Source organism: Pecten maximus, chromosome 8, assembly GCF_902652985.1.
Source record: "Pecten maximus chromosome 8, xPecMax1.1, whole genome shotgun sequence".
Lineage (NCBI taxonomy): Eukaryota > Metazoa > Mollusca > Bivalvia > Pectinida > Pectinidae > Pecten > Pecten maximus.
The window spans coordinates 30,357,848-30,384,332 of NC_047022.1; the positions used below are offsets into that span (position 1 = coordinate 30,357,848).

At 34.4% G+C, this 26,485-nt stretch overlaps 1 protein-coding gene across 1 annotated transcript; it reads left to right on the top strand.

Moving 5' to 3' along the window:
• Positions 1-297: 297 nt before the first annotated feature.
• On the top strand, positions 298-16,272 carry LOC117333167. The gene is made up of 12 exons (XM_033892324.1): positions 298-548; positions 1,849-1,959; positions 3,864-3,942; positions 4,246-4,404; positions 4,969-5,079; positions 6,590-6,646; positions 8,639-8,748; positions 9,815-9,928; positions 10,338-10,413; positions 12,343-12,501; positions 13,387-13,478; positions 14,992-16,272. Exons 1-12 carry the CDS (start codon positions 408-410, stop codon positions 15,034-15,036), a joined length of 1,254 nt encoding a protein of 417 aa, XP_033748215.1. The 5' UTR covers positions 298-407; the 3' UTR covers positions 15,037-16,272.
• The last annotated feature ends 10,213 nt before the right edge of the window (positions 16,273-26,485 follow it).

The following is a 26,485-nucleotide window of genomic DNA, read 5'->3' on the forward strand; positions in this document are numbered from 1 at the left end:
ATTTTGTGTATTTTTTCCTAAAAATATTTTCACACCAGCCGAATTTTCTAAGTCACAAATCTTCATCCTCGTTACTTAATAAGCATTCAATACCTACTATATATAAATAGCTATATATATAACCTGTCATCCACTCGTGATGTAAATAGAACAACAGCCGACAGTACATTGCGAAATGCCAATATCACCTTATCAATGTAACCATGAAACCTTATCTTCAAGACGAGTACTCATGTGACATGCTATAATCACTGCATGGTTAGGTAGTTACGGTATGACTCAGACTCACATGACGAGGACCGGCTAACCCGGAACTGTTTAACCAGGGTATAAATTGGAAGGTTCATCTGTTTACCACTGAGAACGTAACAAGGTTCCGCGATATACGCGTATCTTAATCCCCAAACATGATCACATTATCGCTAATCTGTTTTACTGGCTTTATTACATTGAGTTCTGGATCGAAATGTTGTTCTCCTCCTCAATGGGAACGTACCGAGTACATCACTGGAACAGAGGTCGTCAGCGGAAAGATGTCTCCCATCCAGGTATACTATGCATGTTGAAAGAGAAATTCATGACGTCGTTGTGTATATGATGACGTCATTAGTCAAACAGGTCTTGTTAAACGTTGACTATGCATTCGTTTACAGTCTACGCCGTGATGACCTAAATCACATGATGTTTTGTTCGGATGAAATTACGTGATATATTGTTGATTAAAAAGGTTCCTGTTTATTTCTGTGATATATGTTCAATATTCCTTGCAATCCATAATATAAATTTAATTTCATTTGTAGGTATATCACATCTGCTTTCTCTGTCAAAATATTATAGTATACCCTTACACATTGTACGATTCCTGTAGGCCCCTATACATGTATGTATGCAAGGTTATTTATAGTAACTATAATGTAAATATTGACAGCTTGCAGCAAAGATTGAAGATTGAAGTCATCTAGAATCTATTTATTAAATGTAAATATCGGCATGCCGATTAACTCAAATCTTCCCAAATCCATCCAATATTTCTACACCAATCAATATAGATCAAAAAGATGTTTCAACATTTTGTAATGAGTTTACGTACCGTCTGTCTTTGTCGATTCGCTTCAAGAGCAAAATTAAGTAGGGTTACCTCCCTTATAAGACTGCTTACATGTTGGTAGCAATGCATAACGGGTCGCGATACAATTACACATCTTAGACAACACATTCATATGATTAAAGTAAAATCAACGCAATCTGCTTTAACATGTCAAATGCATTCCGCTACAAAAATTGATGTGTTCTGTGGTGTTAGTACAACTTCTTATGTTGTACGTGCAAATGAATATTCTAGTGTTCATAATACGCTGTCGTATTTCTGAGTTGCCAGAATATTAAATTACTGCTTTAATCTATTAAATGCATTCTGTACGATGGGGCATTATTGCCACTACGAACATTTATTCATTTGTTAATGCAACATCTTATATATATTGTACGTACAATTTGATATTCTAGTGTTCATAATACGCTGCCGTATTTCTGAGTTGCCAGAATATTAAGTTACTGCTTTAATCTATCAAATACATTCTGTACGGTGGGGCATTATTGCAACTACGAACATTTATTTATTTTGTTAATGCAAAATCTTATATATATTGTACGTACAATTTGATATTCTAGTGTTCATAATACGCCGCCGTATTTCTGAGTTGGCAGAATATCAGCTTAATATATAACAGTTTAGGTATTGGATACTTTGCTTAGACCTAACACTTGAGTAAATTTTTTGTTGTGAATTACCTGCCAACCTACTGTCGTTTGTTTAGTTTCTTGTATGCCCGCTTTTCTTTATTATAGGGAGAAGCGCGGACATCATATGATGAAAATAATGGGAAGATAGTGAGCGAATACACGATCACGCGCGGCCAGAAAAAAACCACGGAACACGTTCTTATGGACTATCCTGGTGTAAGTAAACCTTTAACCATCAAAATTATAAAATGAGGAACAGACGTCCATTGTATCCTCTGTCATAAGTATTGGAGTATTTCAATCTGGTATATACCATATATGTTAATATCATTGAAATGTTAACAAACTTCAGCAGGACTAACTTGCTATTAGGTAATATATTTATAACGCATCTTAAGGTATCTAATAGGTATTTTTTCTCGGTAAACAGTACGTATTTGACATACTGTTGTTGACCCAGGTCACTGATGGCTATCTGACTGTCTGAAACTACAGTAACACTATACCTGTGTTTTTGTAATTTAAACACGTATATGCCACGCATACTTTACATGTCCTTGTTATTCTAATGTCTTATTTACCTCACCTTGGGTTATAAAATAAATGTCATCATATCAACACGGAAACAAATCAAATGCTAAATCAATATGTGTGATGCTTATAAATGTAACCCATTTGAACTTAATTTTTAGTGGCTAAATCATAGTTAGTAAAACTGGTACAGGAGTTTTGTTGGATTAACCAGTGTTTATAATACTTATAAAGGTAACCAAATTGTACAGGACTTTTGTTGGATTAACCAGTGTTTATAATACTTATAAAGGTAACCAAATTGTACAGGAGTTTTGTTGGATTAACCAGTGTTTATAATACTTATAAATTCAATGCGATTTAACTGTAGTTTTAGTGATCAAATCAGTATTTGTAATACGTATAAATGTTACCAAATTGTAGGTACTTTTGTTGGATTAATCAGTGTTTGTAATACATATAAATCATAAATGCTACCAAATTGTACTCTAATTTTCGTGGCTAAATCAGTGTTTGTAACACTTGTAAATTTAACTAAATTGTACTCTAGTTTGGGTAGTTAAGGCATGTGTGTATATCACATAGATTACTAGGCTGCTAGGCAGTGTATTTAAACATGAGAAACACTTTTGTGACTGGTTTATTTAAACTATTAAATTGATGATGTTAGTATTCTCATCATGTGTTATCCGGTTACTACAATAACACAACAAAGAAACCGAGTGTGTACGTTACTGAGTATACCTGGAATTCAAAACTAGATTAAATAGATATGTGATAGACAAAAAGGGGAGGACACAAGTCACTCCAACTCACAAAATCCTTCCCTTAAATTAGACATAACATAGAATTATCTATAAATTATCTATGATATAATTTGTTATTTTTTAAACTACTCCCCCAACGATTACACTGGTAATAATTACCATTCGGGTCAATACCATTGTCACTAAATAAACCTCACTATTTAAAGTATTTTGCAATTTACCCTTAACCTTCTCGATATTCTAATCGATTGTTAACAAATATGAACTATGGATAAATGTTTGTCAAGATTACACAGCTCTACTAAAACATCGTCACGTATCGATTCTTTGTGTGCATTATGTTAAAAAATACATAGAGAATATTGAATGGTTTCCCGTTTAATATAACATATATTTCACGAGTATGACAGAATATCGATATTTTCACGAGTGCGAAGCACGAGTGAAAATTATTGAAATATTCTGTCATACGAGTGAAATCTATGTTATATTTAACGGGAAATCATTCATTTTTCTTTTTAATGCATTTCTAATACTTGAAACTAATTGAAAACATAGAAAAATTAATAGTGTCAAAAAGAGCGGGAATCATTAAAAAAGACGTCATCTCTTTGTGACGTTACGCCACGTCAACTTGACCTTGCCATTTTGAAAAGACTGACCAGCGAAGCGTTTTCTGCTGTTATCGGAGAATCTGTTCTTGAATAGATAACGTCAAGTGAAAATATCCTCTATATACTTCACTGGCAAAAATGCAATACTATTATTTATGAAATATGGTCTCTATTTAATTCATTTTTGCTTTGTATTTAAACCTAACAGAAGATGAAATATTCAGTGTCGGGAGGTGTGTGTAAGAAATCTACGTTGACAGGACCCTTCACTAAAGCTTGTATTCCAGGTAGGCTTTTAACAGTAAATGTTAAAACATTTAAACATTATGCTTCGTCATCGTTTTTTGTTTTTTTGGTTTTTTTTGTCATTCGGTTAATTTAATAAACTGCTTTGATTGAGTAGGTAATTGGTCGTTTTTCTTGATAAGGTTGGCTAATTTAATATTTCTAATTATTAAAACGTTACAATTGTTGTTAAGTGTTGTGTATTGATTGAAATGACTATTGTAGTATACTGGCCTCATCACGGGGTCTCTATCACACAACAACACGTTAATACGCGGATGTTGTAATTGTTGTTTGGTTTTCAGATAATGCCACACCACCTTTACCCATGTACTTTGGAATTGGTGACCACAAAATCAATGTTACGAATTACGTAGTAGTCAGCCCAGGACGGATATCGTCTCTACTAGTCTCCGACAACTGTGTACCTTTCTCTAATACAACAGTGAGCAAACAGGGAGAAAGTAAGTAACAATTCAATGTACGGGTTCATCTTCTGGACGGAACCCAATACATTTATTTGATTTACATTATTTTTATTTTTTTTTTTATTTTAGTTTTATTATTATTAGTAATTTCAATTAAGCTTGTAAGTCAAAAACAGCATCATGAGACCAAAATTTTAGCACTTGTCAATTCGTCTATGAATCGAAAGAAAATAGTTTAATTGAACGCATTATTAACGAAATACATTCACTTTTGTAAAAAAAAAAAAAAAAAAAATTAAAAGTGTTGTCCCAAACTAAACAAAACATTATGAATGGGGGGGCTGAAGTTAGGTATATGCTACCTTTTTCATTCTGATCTATCAGAGTTACATCCCTTTGCCCCCTGTCATTGCAATAGTATATTGATATTAAAGCTTGACAGCCGATGAAGGCCGAAAAGAACTTTTTTTAAACGCAAAAAGACGAAGAAAAGAAAATTAACTTAACTGCATAATACGTAGGTAAATATTGAAACTCAACAAAAACTCATGCATTACATTTGTCGAACTTTATGTAACCGGTAATCGATTCTTTCGTCAGCTCCATTCGTCTTGTCGTTTGGATATAATGGGACAACGATTGGCATTAAGGACTCTTCAGTCTTCAACATTCCACCTGCATGTCAACAAGAGAATGCAGACAAGGTCACAGGTATGGAACTATGCACGAATGTGCACTACAATATTTAACATATTGCATATACATACAAGCCATACTTTTGCCAGACCAATAATAGGGAGATTGGTGATTATTCTAACGGACTTTTGCCTAAAATAAGGGAGATTTGTGCGCGACCTCAAATTTCGACAATTTTACTCAATTAAAAAAAATATTGATATTTATTGGATATATTAATCATAATACATGAAAACAACATAAAGATGTATGCCATTAAAATGCAATTATTTTTAGTTTTTCCTTGTAACAGAAAAGTTTCACAGATTTGTGCATATGATATAAAATCTTTTGAAAGTGTTACAAGTAGCTGATGGATATGAAGACAAGCTTGTTCATTTATCAGTTTGGAATTTCCATAAAATGTGAATGTTCCTCACTGAGGCAACCCATAAGTTGTATGAATTGTCCAATAATGCCTTTACGGCGGGGTCCCTAATGATGGACCATTTGGATCTTAAACTATTCCAAGTAGTCATGAGAATTGAATGGAGATGTTTGTGGAGTCTAAATAACTGCAGTAAATCTTATCACAATAATTCCAGATTCTGTATATTATGTCAGGACAGGTACAGTCAGTGTAAACAATGACCACTTCGACCAATTGATGCGCTAGTTTTTTTTAGGTTTACAAAATAAACGATCGGATTTCATCATACTATCACCGATCCATGATGCACATATTTTATATGCAACATACTGGAGCCCCATGACATTGCGGAGAAATAATATCAAAGAGGTCCAAAACTTAAAGTGTAAAGCTAATAAAAGACCAATGACTGATATTGTGAAGAAACAATATCAAGGAGGTTCAAAAGCCTATAACTAACTTCAAGCCAATGACTGATATAACTGATATAAATGTGATTTTGCGGTCTGACCAGGCTCTGGATTACTGATACTAAACAAAGTTTCGTCCTAAATAAGCAAAGAATAAAGAGTTAAAGTTCGTAAGCAACTTGCCTTTAGTTCATATTGAAAGATATTCTTGTGACAAACATCACACTAGCCACAGCTTCGTGTGAACCCCGTGTCCAATATTGGCTCCATTTTGACTGAGTGATCATGTGAACACATACAGATCTCGTGATCGATATCTAGCGATATCTCATAAAATCTCGTGAAAACACTACCGAGTTGTAAACAAAAGTGGCATTGGCAAAATACTGAAGGGAATTACGAAATACGGGAATTATGCTCTCCTTCTCCGAGGAGGCAATAAATGAGTTGGATATGACGGAGATTTTTTTTCTCAAGCTGGGAGATATGGCATGTAAGCATATAGAATAATGCCTTGTATTTGTGCTACATCATTTGTAAGAAGTTTTCATATCACATGTGTGCTACGTCATATCGTCATATTTAGATATGTGACGACATCTCTTAATTTGAAACTTGGCAGTGTACACAAATTGAGTACTACGTGATGCAGGTATTTATCTGTGTTGTATGCAATATTATTCATCTACATCTCTTCTCATTGTAGATAGAGAAAGACCGATGTTCATGACTAAGTTGTTCGGTATGCGCGAGCAGATAAGAGGTAATTATGTCCCCACTTGTGCTGTGTTAAAAACTTATTCACATGTGTGTCCTGTCCAGAGCCTATTCACACAAGTGTCTTGTCCATAACCTATTCACACAAGTGTCTTGTTCAGAACCTATTCACACATGTGTCTTGTCCATAACCTATTCACACAAGTGTCTTGTCCATAACCTATTCACACAAGTGTCTTGTTCAGAACCTATTCACACAAGTGTCTTGTTCAGAACCTATTCACACATTTGTCTTGTCCATAACCTATTCACACAAGTGTCTTGTTCAGAACCTATTCACACATGTGTCTTGTCCATAACCTATTCACACAAGTGTCTTGTCCATAACCTATTCACACAAGTGTCTTGTTCAGAACCTATTCACACAAGTGTCTTGTTCAGAACCTATTCACACATTTGTCTTGTCCATAACCTATTCACACAAGTGTCTTGTCCATAACCTATTTACACATGTGTCTTGTCTAGAACATATTCACACGTTTGTCTTGTCTAGAGCATATTCACACGTTTGTCTTGTTCAGAACCTATTCACACGTTTCTTGTCTGGAACATATATTCACACGTGTCCTGTCCAGAACCTATGTATAAATGTGTCAGCATCCAACCTACTTATTCATCATCACGTATCCATAATTGTGTTGTACAGTACACGGGGGCCGCTGTGGCCGAGTGGTTAAGGTGTCCCGACTTCTTATCACTAGCCCTCCACCTCTGGGTTGCGAGTTCGAAACCTACGTGGGGCAGTTGCCAGGTACTGACCGTAGGCCGGTGGTTTTTCTCCGGGTACTCCGGCTTTCCTCCACCTCCAAAACCTGGCACGTCCTTAAATGACCCTGGCTGTTAATAGGACGGACGTTAAACAAATACAAATCAAAATACAGTAGACGTAGTTTTCTTATAGATGCTTAATTCTCGTATACAACGTTAAGGGGCATCTAAACAGCAAATCCAGTCAAAACATTGATATTTTACAGGCCTATAAATCCCTGTAGTGGTGCAATGTCACAGAAGTAACATGATGAACTTTTAGTATGTATCATGGCAAACCTTGGGACTTGCTATTGACATGTAATTTGTTAAGCTGTTTGTAAATTTCAACAAAACGTAAGAAAAATGCATGTTTCAGGGGGACATAATTAACTCATTTGTAGCCCATATATTACACAAACTTGCCGTGTCGGTTTGCTCAGAAGTGTCTTAAGCACAATATAGGAGCATTGGTTTGACCAGCTTTGACGTTATTATATGTATAAACGCTGTTTTTATTTTGACCTTGAATTGCAAATGGCGGTTGTAAATGATATTACACAAATACGGCATATAAGGAGGTATTTAAAACATCAAAAATGCTCTTATTAGACAAATTAAAGTATTCTTGAAGTGGCAGGAAGACTGTTTTTATGAAAAAATGTTCAACCGTTGAGTTTGGGGTAAAATATGCCTATTTCTGAAAAAGGCTGCAAACTCGCCAGTTTAACAAATTGACATTCAAATGTTCATGTTACTATGATGAGATGTCTTAAAAGTATGATATACGAGTATTGTTATTGACTGAAATGCCTCCCTTTAAGCCATATTTGTGAAATATTATTCACATCCGCCATTTGCATTTCAAGGTCAAAACAAAATAAGTGTTTATACGTACATACAGTAAAATCCGGTCAAACAAATGCTCTTACCCTGTGCTATAGACACTTGTGAACATAACAGCTTGGCTATTTTTCAGGTTTGGTCTTTTGCGTGACTTAGAATTATTCCATGCTACATCTTACCACAAAGTTACTCTACAGGAGAAACTGGTATCATCTACAGCAAATTATTGGTGATTGTAAGACGCTACATGTCCAAACAAACATTTTGGTATATTACATGACATTTTTTGTGCAAATCTTTATGTATTTATTCGTGTTTGAAATTCAACATTATTCTGCTATATAGATTACCCTTAATGACATTCTGAAGTTTGCTTTAATTGAAGACAAACCAAAACCAAGGGCGGCTCCAAAATGCTGTATTCCGAAACAGTTTCAGTCACCCGGAGGCATGATAGGCCTGGTAGAGGTGAACGGCAAAGCGATGCAGCAAGGGGTACGTATTGATGTATCGAGATAAAAGGAGATATATCGTGTTACTACTGTAATAAATATATATTCACCGACCACTTATCTAGAATTCTACCATGTTTGCTATGCAACGCCAATTTTGATTGGTTTAAAACCATGTATTATTTTCCAATAATACACGCTCGTGCCAATAATACACGCTCGTGAGTCACGGCTAATGGGTTAGTCTTTCAATAAATTTTTATCACGACGCGAGTTCTAATCCTACGGAGGCCCGCCTCTTTTTTTTCTTTATTTCTTTATTTTTATTCTTTTTTTTTTAATTTTCGAAATCAATGCCATATGATAGATGCTCTTGATCGTAGTACTGTATTGCCTGTATATTTCATCAGCAAATAATGCAATACTTAAGAAATAAATTTCAAGGTTTTCTCGGGGTTTCTTTGCTGTTTTCTATTAGAAAGAGGTCGATCTCAGAACTAAACAGTACATGGTAGAATAGAAATTATCCATTTTGAATCGTGTATTGTTGCTGGATATACAACGAGGACGAGGATATTTTGCAATTAAATTAATAACGAAGGCCGCAGGCCTGAGTAATTAATTAAAATTGCAAAATATCCTAGTCCGAGTTGTATTGTTGCTGGATATACAACGAGGACGAGGATATTTTGCAATTAAATTAATATCGAAGGCCGCAGGCCTGAGTAATTAATTAAAATTGCAAAATATCCGAGTCCGAGTTGTATATCCAGCAACAATACACGAATCATCGTTAATTATTTCTTAAATAACTGCTGTTGATAGGTAGGTGACTACGACAGTTTTTGCTAGGCTTGTGACTGGCGATGTTGCTAGTTAGGGAACAATGGCAGTGTTTCTAGTTAGATAATAATGTCAGTGTTACTAGGTAGGTTTTTCTATCGCTTGAAAAGGAGGGAAAAGATGGGGGATAACTCTTAATTTTGTGTCAAGAATTCATCTCGATCCAACTTTTTTTAATTTTTAGACTTCCATGATATTTCCTATGATCAATATTTTATTTGTAGACTACTATGATGCTTTCCTATTATCAATGTTTTTATTTGTAGACTTCCATGACGATTTCCTACGATGCCATGCTCGAGAAGGTCGCAACAACTTCTCAAACCTCTATTGACGGATACCCACCAACAACCGAAGTGCAGCTGAAGGACTATAAGGCTGTAAGGAGAGACTCCAGAGGAAAATTTGACTTCCGCAAATTTAGTCCATATTTATATTCATACTTCCATTTACGTTACAACTTAAACCTATATAAAATTATGTTAGCTTTGATTGTCAAATCTATCAAGATGATAAAAAAAAACTTGTGTGTGATATAAATTTGACACAATTCACATATGAAATATAAGGAAGTTGTGAAATAATCACAAATTAATTAAATATTCACATGATCAACAATGATGCCCATGTATGTGACTACTCCCGGATTTGGCTACCTTCGTTCACTATGAATCCGTCAATGCTGTATATATTTCATTGCTATTGTAACCGTGTCAGGGATTTCCGATATACCGGTAATATTAATGAGGTTACATGTAGCTATTATAAAACATTAAATTTTCATTTCAGAAAATACAGTACACTCTGAGAAACGGAGTTTGTCAAAAGATCCCACTAAACTCTTTCCCAGATCCATGCATGCCAGGTTCGTATTTTTAAATATCTTGACTTTTTAAGGTAAGATTTTGTGTACTACATTGAAGGTCTCATCTTTGAATTTAATCTAATTATATATTTTCGTTCATTGCTTACCACCATACATGTCAAATAAATTCTAAAAAAAAATCCCTAGGTTTGTTGAGAAATGCACACATATTGAAAGATTTTAACATATCGATGTATCAACTTGGTCACCTGCCTCCATTTTTTTTCCGTTTGTGTGTTTTATATTTTGTTACCGTCTAATATATGTTTTATTCGTCTGTGTTTGGTCCTCTTTGGTACAGTCTGCATGCTGGGTGCTATATCATGTATATTTGATCCGCTGTAATGTAACCTGTGTCCTGGGTGCTGTGTCCTGTATTTTTAATCCGCGATGATGTAAACTGTATCCTGGGTGCTGTATCATGTATATTTGATCCGCTGTAATGTAACCTGTGTCCTGGGTGCTGTGTCCTGTATTTTTGATCCGCGATGATGTAACCTGTATCCTGGGTGCTGTGTCTTGATTTTTGATCCGCGATGATGTGACCTGTGTCCTGGGTGCTGTGTCCTGGGTGCTGTGTCCTGTATGTGTGATCCGCGATGATGTGACCTGTGTCCTGGGTGCTGTGTCCTGGGTGCTGTGTCCTGTATGTGTGATCCGCGATAATGTAACCTGTATCCTGGGTGCTGTGTCCTGTATGTGTGATCCGCGATGATGTAACCTGTCTCCTGGGTGCTGTGTCCTGTATGTGTGATCCGCGATAATGTAGCCTGTGTCCTTGGTGCTGTGTCCTGGGTGCTGTGTCCTGTATGTGTGATCCGCGATAATGTAACCTGTATCCTGGGTGCTGTGTCCTGTACGTGTGATCCGCGATGATGTAACCTGTCTCCTGGGTGCTGTGTTCTGTATGTGTGATCCGCGATAATGTAGCCTGTGTCCTTGGTGCTGTGTCCTGGGTGCTGTGTCCTGTATGTGTGATCCGCGATGATGTAACCTGTGTCCTGGGTGCTGTGTCCTGGGTGCTGTGTCCTGTATGTGTGATCCGCGATATTTGTAACCTGTGTCCTGGGTGCTGTGTCCTGTATTTTTGATCCGCGATGATGTGACCTGTGTCCTGGATGCTGTGTCCTGTATGTGTGATCCGCGATGATGTAACCTGTGTCCTGGGTGCTGTGTCCTGTATGTGTGATCCGCGATGATGTGACCTGTATCCTGGGTGCTGTGTCCTGTATTTTTGATCCGCGATGATGTGACCTGTCTCCTGGGTGCTGTGTCCTGTATGTGTGATCCGCTATAATGTAACCTGTGTCCTGGATGCTGTGTCCTGTATGTGTGATCCGCGATGATGTGACCTGTATCCTGGATGCTGTGTCCTGTATGTGTGATCCGCGATGATGTGACCTGTTTGTTGGATGAGATATCCTTTATATTTGATCCCCTATGATGTAGCCTATATTCTGAGTGCTGTTATCCAGTATGTTTTCATCCCCTATGATGTAGCCTGTATGTTTTCATCTCCTATGATGTAGCCTGTATGTTTTCATCTCCTATGATGTAGCCTGTATGGTTTCATCCCCTATGATGTAGCCTGTATGTTTTCATCACTATGATGTAGCCTGTATGCTGAGTGCTGCTATCCAGTATGTTTTCATCCCCTATGATGTAGCCTGTATGTTTTCATCCCCTATGATGTAGCCTGTATGTTTTCATCCCCTATGATGTAGCCAGTATGTTTTCATCCCCTATGATGTAGCCAGTATGTTTTCATCCCCTATGATGTAGCCTGTATGTTTTCATCCCCTATGATGTAGCCAGTATGTTTTCATCCCCTATGATGTAGCCTGTATGCTGAGTGATGTTATCCAGTATGATTTTTTCCGCTGTGATGTAGTCTGTAACAGTATGTTGGTATTTATTTATCGTGTCCAGATGACGCCACCTATAAGCCAATGGTTCTCGGATCTGGTGCTAACACATTGAAAGGAGGAATTTACAGCTACGTGTATGAAGGTATCAACATGACCTTGTTCATGACTGAGGATTGTATCCCCATCTCTGAGATGCTGAATGGAGACGTTGGTCCAAATGGTACGATTCTATGATTTTATATTTTGATCTAGAATCGCAATTTGTGGTTGATATCACTGAAATTGTCAACAAAATAATAAAACATCACTGAAATTGTCAATAATATCATAAAGCTTGCTAGCTGATGAAAATATTTCAAAGCTATGAACATAGGAAAATATATTTACATCAAAATTATTCGCGTCATTTTAACTTAGATATTTTTTACACAGAAATGTACGTACTGTATGTCACATCTTCGTTACAAAAAAGCTATGTTAACAAGCATATTTTAAGGAATATGTACAAATTATACATAATTTCCTGTTTAAACACACACTGTACTATCGTACCTGTTCTAAACACAAATTATACTTATTACCTGTTTTAAACACAAACTTTGCTTTCTTATCTGTTTTCCTAGTGTGCTCTCTTAGCTGCTTTAAACACAAACTATACTAACGGGTTCCCATGCCATTTGCTCACCATACATCTTGTTGCCATATCGACAATAACAACATCAAAACCGCCTTTTCCAAAAACACTAAGAGTACTGAGAGTACCACAATATGATTCTTGTCGTAAATACTCCCTGTCGACATAGTAACGGGATTTATCACAGTTGGATAATTTGGTTCAGTGCAACTTAATATATACATGTATTAATATATACAGTGTTTCACTGTACAGCAACGGGATTTATCACAGTGGGATAATTTGGTTCAGTCAAACTTAATATATACATGTATTAATATATACAATGTTTCACTGTACAGAAACGGGATATATCACAGTGGGATGATTTGGTACAGTCCAACTTAATATATACAGTATTTCACTGTACATATTGACAACATAAATGCTTCTGAGGATGTCATCATTGTCTTAAAATTTATTTTGTTTCAGTTGAATATTGGTATTCGTTGGGCTATTCTGCCATATCACTTGGAATTAAAGATCCATCTGTATTTAACGTACCAGCCGCCTGCAAAGGAGCGGTAAGTCCAAAATGTCAAGCTGTGTTTAATTATATTTCTATTATTTTGGGAATTCTTCGAAAAATATCCGTAGCTTTAAAACATAATATTAAGTAATGACTATAAAGAGAAAGTGTCGATAACTTGTTTTTATCGTTTGGAATAATGCTACCTATTCATCAAGGATTTAACACATGATAATACTGTCTTTGTATATGGTTAAATGATTGTGCTAATTCAATATATGTTAAATGGTAAAGAGACGAAGGAAAATAAAAAATGATTCCGATTCAAAACTTCTAAATTATACCGAAATTTCATATTTCCGGATACTTCTGAGATGTTGTACCCTATGATAACGATAATTCCCGTATGTAAGGATGTTAATACCTTTTAGTTTATACCTTACTTGAAAATGAGTATTGGATTATAAGGGTATCATGCAAGACAGGATATCAGTCAAGCTGGTTATCATTGTGTCAATGTAAGGTGATGCCTCTATATACGATTATGTACTTCATGTTTTTACATCGAAGTATCTGGAAATAATGTGGGTAAGACTGCAAGGGTAATTGTCAGTAAATAATGTTGGTAAGACTGCAGGGGTAATTGTCAGTAAATAATGTGGGTAAGACTGCAGGGGTAATTGTCAGTAAATAATGTGGGTAAGACTGCAGGGGTAATTGTCAGTAAATAATGTGGGTAAGACTGCAGGGGTAATTGTCAGTAAATAATGTGGGTAAGACTGCAGGGGTAATTGTCAGTAAATAATGTTGGTAAGACTGCACGGGTAATTGTCAGTAAATAATGTGGGTAAGACTGCACGGGTAATTGTCAGTAAATAATGTGGGTAAGACTGCAGGGGTAATTGTCAGTAAATAATGTGGGTAAGACTGCAGGGGTATCTGTCAGTAAATAATGTGGGTAAGACTGCAGGGGTAATTGTCAGTAAATAATGTAAATTAATGTCAATAATTACATGAACGTAAAAAAAATATAAACATGTTATGAAATTCCCTTGTTGAAAATAAATCAATTGAATAAGGAACTGACCAATGTCCCAACGTGACGTTAGTGTTTGTAAGAGTAAGCAGTTCCATGTGATAGACATTTCTGTTTCCAAATATTTTCCTCCGAAAAAGATCCCTTCTGACCTTGCTCAAAATTTACGACGTGTTGTCATATTTCACGTGATAAACAAATGATACTCGTATGCAGTACTACATTTTCCTAACACAGCACTTGAAGTGTTTCAATGTCATCGTTATCTACCTTTGCTGTTTACCTTGGTAGGAAGTATTAGTTGCGAGTAATGATACCATTTGAAATACCTCTCTCTGCTGGGTGCGACCACCACAAATGAAGGTGTAACATGAAATATAGACTGTAGGATAGTTTGAGTAATTTCAGCTTTATTCTTTTAATTACTATGACCAGACGATATTGTTATCAGAGGGTAATATCTTAAGAAGCAATTTGAAATCTGTATATATTATCATTTCAACATCATCATGTAACTTTTCTGTGTACATAGGCTATGGACGTCAGTCATGAGGAACCATTCGTATCGATCAGATAGTCAGTGAGCCACACAAAAGTCAACTGAATCCGTCTGTGCAAAGATACAGGACACAGGAATCAACTAAACCGTCAACGCAAAGATCAACTCTAACCGTCAACACAAAGATCAACTCTAATCGTCAACACAAACAACAACTCTAAACAACGCAAAGATCAATTCTAATTGTCAACACAAGGATCAGCTCAAACAATCAACACCAAAACGAAATGAAAGCATCAACACAAAGATCAACTCTAATCGTCAACACAAAGATCAACTCTAACCGTCAACACAAAGATCAACTCAAACCGTCAACACAACGATCAACTCTAATCGTCAACACAAAGATCAACTCAAACCTTCAACACAAAGATCAACTCTAACCTTCAACACAAAGATCAACTCTAACCTTCAACACAAAGATCAACTCTAACTGTCAATCTAACTCTAACTCAAAAATCAAATAAATATTAAAGCCCAAAGATAAACACAGCTTAACTCATCAACTCAAATATAAACTGATTGCCTGGTCCACAGGTCAAAGCAGTACAAGAACGGGAAAGTATGTATATAAAACATATCGGTATTAATATCATTCAAATGATTTACAAAAGTGTAATGTGTGCGCGATTTTAATACGTTTTCTAATGATGTTCTAAATGTTATGTTACTGAGGTTGACAGAAACCACTGGTGCGCGTAACCTCCATTGCCGAATAATATAATATATACATTTGCTGGTATGACGCGTTGTGAAATTCAGTGTTAAAACTTGAACTTAAATGTATTGAATAATGTAGCAACTTTACTCTCAATTTTTAGATTTTGACATTTCTTTCGACCTGTCTGAGTACACGTTTCGTTTCCTGTGTATCAACATTTTAAATAATTTGGGTCACTGACAAAACAGGTATATGCTAGAAATTAATTTTTGTTCTCCCTTAAAATAAATTCATTCAGTTGCCATGACATTACCAGAGCGTGATAATTGTAAAGATGTAAATACATATGCAAGTAATTCAGTATCGTGATAACCCTTTAATTTTTATGTTATACATGAATATATTTTGATGTATTTTCAATGTTTTTTTTCCGTAAAATATATATAGATTGGAGGATATAATCGGTTACACTAAGCCTATAGCTTAATCAAACCTAATTTTGTTCTGATTAATATTAAGAACTGAGAAAATACCATAAATTGTATAATGTTTGTGTTGTTGTGTTTCTTACTGAATAAATCATGAGTATTAAATGTTTGTGTGATTTATTTTTTATCAAAATTTGAATCATTTAACATTGATACGAATTCATATGAAGTATTTATCATTTTTGATTGACAGATTTGTATAATAACTTAGAGGTAATTTAAAAAAATAATTTTCACTTTTCTCTGTCATGCTCTTTCTTCTTATAACGTAGATTCAAATTTTGTCAACATCTTACCAGAGAAAAATACGTTTAACTTCAGGTAATGATATCTATTTGCCTTTTGCTTTTGAAGAAGGTTCCTTATCCGGCAAAGTTTTTTTTTACGATTTTATAAATGCCGGCAGTGCGTTCAGTGGTTAGATTTCGCTCCTTTTTCTCGTCTTCGGACATTTGCATTCATGAGAGCTTTGGTATATCCCACTATTTACAACAATACACCACTTGTGTGAAAAAAAATAAAATGAAAGCTCCAAACTTTTGCCGATTAACACTCGATTTGTATTTGCTATTTTGAACGGCGGTAGCAGAGTAATCACTTGACTATATCTATTTACGAAACCTCGACACTTCAAGACCTACTGTCTTGACTCCTTTTCAGGTAGTAGCTCGAAGTCTAATATATACATCCGGTTTTCTCCTTGGATTTGTTCTGCCATGTCACTCGAGAAAATTTGGTACTTTTAACCAATTTTCCCCTTGCATTCCCCAGTCAATAGAAACTCCGCCCGAAGCGTCTTGTTATCTAAATTTCTCCTAACGCGCTTTACCTCTTTCCTAATGGTGATAATATGAATTAGTGTTGAGACGAATATTTAGTTATTTATATTCTTGTATCTATTTATTGTAAGACAGTAAATATACAGCATTTCATAAACTTTTAAATGAAAAAAAGAAATGTCTTTTCGATTATGAAATGGATACTTAACCATCGATAGACCTCCATCCGTATATCTACCACAAACTGTCTATGTTGTTGATCTTTCCATGAAGAAAGTTTTGAAGAATATAATTGTATTGATGAAGGCACGTTTCTAGGATTTGACAAAGAAATAATCGGATTAGTTAATTACTACAATAGCATAAGTACAAAATCTTACATGATTGGCTGTTGTATGGACTTCTTTAATTCTTGTAAGACAATCAAAGTAAAGTTCAACCATCAATACACTGTACACCAAATTTAGGTTGTGAGTAATGTCGCATATTTTCACAGTAGACATACTATGTTGAGACTGCTCGATGCTTGTTGCTACACCGGTGAGTTGCCAGTAAAATCACATTGATTTAATTTAGCATATTATATACTTTTGTTATTTTATGACATTTGTGTTTTATCATTCTTACAATGTTTTCTTCGTGTTTCATAGCATTACAGTTGGAATAACGGTATTCTGTATTCTCTTTGTCTTTTCTATATTTTGCTATGTACTCACACTGAGGCTCGGTGTTCTGCCTTTATCAGCAGGATGTAATTCGACCTTGAGAATCATCATGTGTTCAACAGCCACGAACGGTAACCTTTCACACGCATAGCAGTGGTAGGCATGTAGGTTCTACTAATGTATTCTTATGCATTGTACATTGACTTTCAAAATCACGTTGAAATGTATCATCAATATTATATCTTTGCCCTAAGATTGATTTAGCATTTCCGTTTCCTTCATTGTATATTTTGCTGGTGATCAAACGTTCTTCTCAACCTCAAATCATCAACAACGCCCAGTTCTGTATTGTGTCACATTATTAATATACATTAACCTTTATAGAGTATGTATGTATCTTGTAATTGATTAACGTTGTCCGATATTCAGTGCTCCTCATTCGCTGTGAGCTAGTTTATTGACTAAGTGTCATTCTAGTGTGTCAAGTGATTTGTCGCTGTCCTGCCCTTACCTCCACCTGATTTTATCACGCGAGGTCACCACGGTAAACACATGCTTTTGATATGTTAGCGTGCGACATGTAAACCTTAATCCTAAAAGTTTTTTTAATGGATGAAGACCATGAAATGTTACGGCGAGTTTCAGTCTTACTACCATGATTAAAACTTAATGACGTTAGCATTGTGTATACATTAAAATTAATCCCTAAGCCGTGCACACTTAATCAAGACCTATTAATGACTCTAAAATAAAATTAACCTTGAGTAATAATACATGAACATGACCTTTAACAGCTTGACATACGACATTCTACATTCAAAGTTTGAATGTCCAGCCAGCTCGACACATGACATTCATCTTTCAGAATCTTAATAAACGACATTCATAATTCAGAATTTTAATGTCGAGTTCGCTCGACATACAATACTCAACATTCGGACTTTCTATAGGGTAGGTATCCCGCATTAAAGCTGAATTTTTAGCTATCAAACGAAATCACTTTTCAAGAATTCACCATCGGGCGGCATTCATGTTTTTACGCAACTAAGAAATATCGTTTCAAAAATTAATTCTCAGGTTTCCCCCATTAATAGGCAGTATAGGCTGAAGCTGGCAGCAGCGGGTTCTTTATTCGAATCCCCAATCATATCTTATAAGAAAAATCATTAGTATGTAACTGAATCCCCAATCGACTGCTGCAGCGGATTCGCTATTTGAATCCAAATGTCAAAATGTCAATAAAAAGAAATTTCATCTAAACATAAAATAAAAAATGAATCCCCAATCCGCTGCAGCAGCGGATTCGTCATTGGAATCCCCAATCCGGATTCGTTATTCGATTCCCCAATCCGGATTCGTTATTCGATTCCCCAATCCGAATTCGTCATTCGAATCCCCAATCCGGATTCGTTATTCGATTCCCCAATCCGGATTCATCATTCGAATCCCCAATCCGGATTCGTTATTCGATTCCCCAATCCGGATTCGTTATTCGATTCCCCAATCCGGATTCGTTATTCGAATCCCCAATCCGGATTCGTTATTCGATTCCCCAATCCGGATTCGTTATTCGATTCCCCAATCGGAATTCGTTATTCGATTCCCCAATAACGAATCCGCTGTTAACTTCAACCCGCTTTATTGTTCTCTCTGTATACGAATGTCGCTCCACGAGCTTCCAGGTCTCCCCACCTAAAACATATATATGTTCCCAAATCGTAGAGAGAAACATCAGATGTATACATAATACACTGACAGAACATCTCGTGGTCAATATTGGTGGACTTAATTTGTATTTGTAAGAACTAACAGTAAAATGTATTTCTTGTCAACAATATCCTCCATGACCTTTCTGAGACTTTATATAAAATACCATGATGACTGTATATTCGGTATGTTTTATATTTTACTGCTTGCATTGTTTCATAATGTCTTCATATATATTCTGAAATATTTTGTTTTTATTTTTTCGCCTCGTATGTAAGTGGATTGAAATTGTTGGAAATATATTTCTACAAAAAGAAAATGTTTCGTTTTGAAATATTATTCCAAATACAAGAAGACGGATATATATCAAACTTACTGTGTGTTATACCTAAAATCGAGTTTTGTATAATTGAAGTCACTCTCAGCGCCTTGAAGTGGCTGAAAATTGATGAAATTGGTAAAATCATATCCGGCAAAGGCCCAACTGTATCAAAATAAATGTCAATAAACTGTAATGAATTTGGTATATCGTTTATCAATTTGTATACTATTATAAACTGCTTTAGTTTAAATATATACATTTGCTAAAAAGGAAAAAAGAGGATAAGGCATAACATGTTAAGATATTATCACTATATCCATATAATATATAACTGGGTATCAGGAAATATATAATTCTTACATTACAACAACAGACAAAAATTATATCAACGATATTTCATTATTGTTATTCAAGTTCAAAATTTAAACAGGTCATGAACATGTCTGAAATGGGTGATTGTGATTGGGTTTTTTTTTGTTGTTTTTTTTTGTTTGTTTTGTTTTTTGTTTTTTGTTTTTGTTTTTGTTTTTAAATACGCACAATGATTTGGGTAGCATTTTATGACCGAAAGTGTAAACTTCTGGGGGGAAAGTTTTGGACTTTCGCATATTTTTCATTCGATTCAAATTCTAAATGAAATATTCGATACTGTGTTTTGCCACGAAAATCTTGTATTCCTACTATGAAAATCTCCCGTAAGAAATGAATTGTTTGACAACTAATTGTTTTATGGCAATGATTATGTTTTGTTTTCTTTACAAGTATCATCATTTCTCAATACACAATTGACTTCAGATTGCAAAATGTTTCTGATACATTGTAAGGACTCACAAACAGATAAACCAGATACCAGATAATGATGAATCGTCTAAGTACATATCAGTGTCTGATAAAACAGGTATAGGCAAGTCATCTATAAAAGAAAATACATTACGACATTTTTCGAGTAAAATGTTACGATCTACCGAATTAAATGTCTTTCTTATGTTCTTTGGTATAATAGAGTCCAAACTTAATGACAAAATATGCAGAAGGTCAACAGACAATGTAGAAATATACCAAAACCTTAATGAACAAAAACCAAATAAGCCACAGAGTCAAGACACAAAAACTAAATATACAACAAAATATATACACAACTGAATCATATCCCACAGAATTGTATAAACGTCACCTAAGCGGATATATAACAATACTTTACGTTATTACTTTGTCGAATTAAGAATACATATATAACAAAATTTTACGTTATTGATTTGTCGAATTAGGTATATAAAAATACGTTAACACTTTGTCGAATTACGAATATTGTAATATTTATTAACACTTTTGTCAAATTAATTATATAACAATACTTGAGAGATGCTGAGGGCCTGAAGTTATCATAGGGGGCGGCCAAAAGCTTAAAATAGGTGTAAAGAAATGGTGCAGTGATCCATAATTTAATAAAAAAATATGTGTCCTAATTTTCATTTTTTTTTCAAACAATGAATATAACCAAACTAAGGAATATTCTACGAAGCTTTGCCAGATTAATGACATACAAGTAACAAACGATCCCCTGGTCAAGCCGAGGACATCCCCTTTCTAACTTTATCACGTTAAGGACGCAATAATGATATCAAAGCTGATGAGGACAGGTGACCTAGTACAGGTATGTCCTAGATTATTAACATTGACCGCATCGTCCCTGTACAAGGCCGTGTTAACCTTCATTATGTAACTGTACAGACTCCCATTCAAGGTCTTCACTAGCATTGCGCATACTTGGGGCAGACACCCTGAACTCAACGATAAAGTCACATTTATATAGCGTTGTGATGTTTACATTTATAATGGATAGTTTAAGAAAAATGACCGACGCTATAAGTTTTAACTTTTAATGTCTATGCATTTACAGGTTATGATTACGATGACAAAATGTACAAAATAGTGTATAACTTGATCCTCCTTTTTCATATGCTTGACGATTCTAGTGAGGAAGGCTGATAGTATAACATCAATAAAATACCTTCTTAGATTTGTCAAATAGTTCTTCTTCTGGTCATTCTAAACAAAACAAAAAGTTATACAAAAACCCCACTTTACTGAAGTTAAAATTACTAATCAATGAATAATGTTATTACGAAATGTCAGCATTCACAATACATTGTACTTTCATTTTTATCGATACATTAACATATGTTGGCTGTGATTGGTTTTAAAAAGAGCATAAAGACAGCGTTTGAATTTTAAATGAATTTTGAAATGGCCAGACATACATTAATCAACAAAGGATTTCGGAGTTCTTATTATATAATATCGTCCATAACCATATCATTAAGTCCGTCACTTATATGTACAGTGTATATTGTGTTTGGATACGCGATTGAGTTAATCGAATAGGTAATAAAGAAAATACATTTTCAAATCTGCAAGTGAGGACACCAAATCTTCTGAATAACGGTCCTTTACTGTTTCAGCAACATGTTTTATTTCCAGATTGCCTTTATTTAATTTTATGCTTGATGCTCTGTGTTTATGATTTATGCTCTATATAACGCATTTGATTAAGCAGTGAAAGATGTATCATAATTTCCGTGATAAACTTAAGATTTTTAAATGTAGGTTAAAGACGATGCTTAGCAGTATCGTCATGCTGGGAAACATAAATAAACTATTTTCAACTCCTTAAAATAAATGATATAGATATCAAATAATTAGTAGTTACCATTTAACAACAACTTGAATAAATCAAGATTATAACATTAGTTGTATTACCTAGTATATATTGTATTACATCCAAATGGACAAGATGATGGGTAGGAAGGCAGTTTTATCTAGTATTACTCTTGAGGACCCCCAAAATACTTTCCTGTGGCAAGCTTCATACCTGATACTAGTAATCACATGGAAGACAGCTCGATTGATGGTTATTGAATGAGGTAAATGATAGTACAATTGTACATGTGTTATAATCTGTTCCCCTATTTGTGACCTGGATTGAGAGCTTTGCGTGTTACAGTCGGTTCCCATATTTGGTACATGGAGTATTCACTTGTGATCACCTACTATCTAGTTGGGTTTTATCAATATACCGTGTTAACCGTGTACATCGCCACATGCGGGGTCACTGATGATTTTGACGTGGGGTGATGACCGCGTCGAGACACGATGCAGTTCAAGGTGAAAACTTTTTATTATACTTATTTTGTTACCTGGAATTTCCTTTGAGTTTACACAATTTTGGTCCCTAGAATCACTGACGAGTCCGAGAAGAAAGAAACAGCTAAATGGTCTCATGATCTTAATTACCGGTATTCAAACTCAAAATATACAAATCCATCAAATTATGTGTCAAGGCCTCTATGCTGTTTATCTTAAAACTGTCTAGGCTCTTTTTTGTTTTCCTGCCTGTAAATGACTAGCTGTCAATGTCTATAGTCAATACATAAGATTTCATTTAAATAATTTTTTAATATATAACATTTCATTGATAAAATTAACATAAAATATAGATATGTGCCCTCACATTGATATATTTTATAAATAAGTATCATCTCATTGATATATAAATATGTACCATCTAATAAGTACCATCTTATTAACATTATATATAAATATGTACCATCTATTTTGAATAATGTATCACTATGTGCAATGTCATTAACATGATTTATCAATATGACATGGTTATTTATCAATATTATCCTTCTTAATGGTTTCAAAATACTGAAAACAAAAAATCCAATTATCTACAAAATTATTTGTTTGAAAACATGAGTCATTTAATGAAAAAAATAACATAACTTCATGATTATAAATAAATAGAATAAATCCGCAAAATTTGATTAAATGAAATAAGACGAAGTACTTTATTTCAGTATGCAGAAATGAATTTTAATCTGACTAGAATTTAAATGTAAACAACATCATCTTTTTTTTTATTTCAGGATTCATGAACAAATAAATAATAAAGTACACTTTGTATTTGTAAGATGTTACCATATCATCTCTTAATTTATTTGCTGACTGATTTTTATTCCTATTTTGTAATTAAACTGCACATTAGATCATTTATTGAATATTGTCTTAATTAATTTGATGAATGATAGATATTTTATTCCAGTTTTGTAATCAAATTGCACATTAGATCATTTATTGAATATTGTCTTAATCAATTTAATGAATTATAGATATTTTATTCCAATTTTGTAATTAAACTGTACATTAGCTAATCTTTTGAATATTGTCTTTAATTAATTTATTCCATTTTTTAACATTTATTAGTGACAATTATGCTTCAGATTTCTTATTTAATACATGTTGTCTTAATTTATTTGATGACTATAGAATTATATTTTCATACTTCTAAATGTAGTTGCAATTTTTAATATTTGAGATATGCTGCAGATTATGTATAGTTTTGATATCAATAAATAACGTTTTACTTCCATTTTTGTGTCATTATCATTGAACCTGGATTAAGAGACCACCTGTCATATGTGACCTTTTTTACTGACTCCCTTGGAAGGTCACATAGGACAGGTTTGACTGTATTTGTAAGATAAACGTAACTAAAATTTAATTGTAACCTGTTGGCATGGGATCACCACAGCATCACACTACAGATAGATGTCATACAAACTGTGTCACAAAATCAGTCTGTGGACACAGTGATTGATCCTAGGGAGGTTCAAAGAAATCTTGTTAATCCCCGCTAATTACAGGTGACCCTTCTCTTTTTTCTGCTTGTTACTGATTATAATTGTTAATCATTAATTCACTCACTCACAAATATGGTGTTGGTGAGTATGAGGCCTTTAATAAAGCATCAAACAGCCTTGCTATGGTAGTTATTGTCTATTTTAATTACAGAACTCTGCAGGCAATATAATATCATGCACTAGTTTAACATATATTGTTTGAATCCAAAACTATGCTATTGTTATCAGATTTGTCCAGAACAAGTTAACTGTAGCATGTTGGTATAGAATCAGCACAACATAGACTACTGACAGAGAGTTTTACACAATCTATGTTACACAATCAGTCTGTGGACACAATGATTGATATCGAGGTGGCCCTCGGGGTGTATGAGGTCAGTAAAACATGACATGTGAGAGATAGAGACATCAACAGTAATGGCACATCACACTGTGGGTAACCATCAATAACAACACTTCACCATGTTGTAGGGACGTCATTAGATATATTTGATCTCAATTATTACAAAATGTTGTTAGATAAATATAGATTTACACATGGTCATGAAAATTCCCATTTCAACTATTATGTTTCAAAGAGAGGTAACTCTTACGTGTTGGTCCCGCTGAGAAGTGTGTCAAATACAACATACAGAAGAAGACTTCATTGGCCGAGCACATAATGAACAGGATTTTCTGTAGGGGAAAGAATATCCTGGCTAACAGATTCAATAATTTCATGAATTGTATGACAACATTATGTATAATGTACATATTCCCCCGAAGCATTCTATTTGAATAGCATTATTGTAGCAGGGGGAACTAACAAGTTTTCATAACACATCGTTGAGCTGATAATGTTGAAGTCCAAACATATCAATGATATATTTTGATAAGATATAAAGCATTACTTTGGATTATTTTTGTGCTGTTAATAAATAAGTCTTAAAAACTTATCAAAAGAAAACCAATTTTAATCAACTGATTATGAAATATCATTATCCACGATAGGTAACAACAAATTATATAACATAACTACAAACATGTATGTGTAGTATTATCTAAATTTCTACCTTTTATAGCAAAAATAACAATATAACTTGGATTCTAATATCAATAAAATGTTAAGCTAGAACATATTTAGTACTACTTTGAACTTAATTTTAGATTCCATCAGATCATATTCTTTACAAACTATTCTAAAAAGATTTTAAGAGATTTGACCATTGCACTTATACTCTCAACATCAGGGAAATTAATAATTAACAATTATTAGTAAAAAAAATATCGGTTGGCATTCTCAATCAAAACATATCGATAATTAAACCTCAATTGATTCCAGCGCTACTGTGGAGTTACTACAAATATCCACATGCTTAGATTACACATACCCGGTTATAATGCCTTTACAGTGGGTTGACTGACAAATCAAGAACTTGGTGGCTGCCAGCACCCTCGATCAGTGTGATGCAAAAATAACACAAATTTCAGTCCACGGCAAGCAATTTTAATGTATTCTTCACACTTTTAGATCTTCAAGCTACTATTAGAAACAAACAAAAATATGAAAAATGATATCAAGAAATAATGTTATGATTTGCTTAATAAAGTTCAAAGATCAAACTAGAAGTTGCATGTGAAGATTCCCCTTCTTTCCAGAACAATCCAGCTTATAGGCTGATTGTAAGATAAAACCTGCCTAACTTATTGTAATATAAAGTCCATTCAGCTAATTGCTTTTTTGTTACACAAGATCTTTCCAGTCTATTGACTGATAGTGATTGTCACATAAATTCACTCCAGCTGAAGGACCGTCATTAACATAAATAATTCCAGTGCGTTGACTGATTGTGGCAATATTAAGCTTATAAACAGAAGAACACTAAAGCATCTATTTCATTGGCAATAACTCAAAACTATTTCAACTTATTTCTTTAGAAATTCAACTTTCGAACTATTCACCTTAGATTGACACAAGTAATCACTTATTGAAATGCAACAAACAAGACATCTTGCAAGCAATACCAATCCCCTCGCATGTTATCTATAGCCGCTGATACACTCCATATATAAAAATCAACTGTGGCCTTATCCTTGACCTTGGCACCCTTAGACACAAACCTGTTCAAGGTTATCTCCTACATAACAATTGTATGAAGT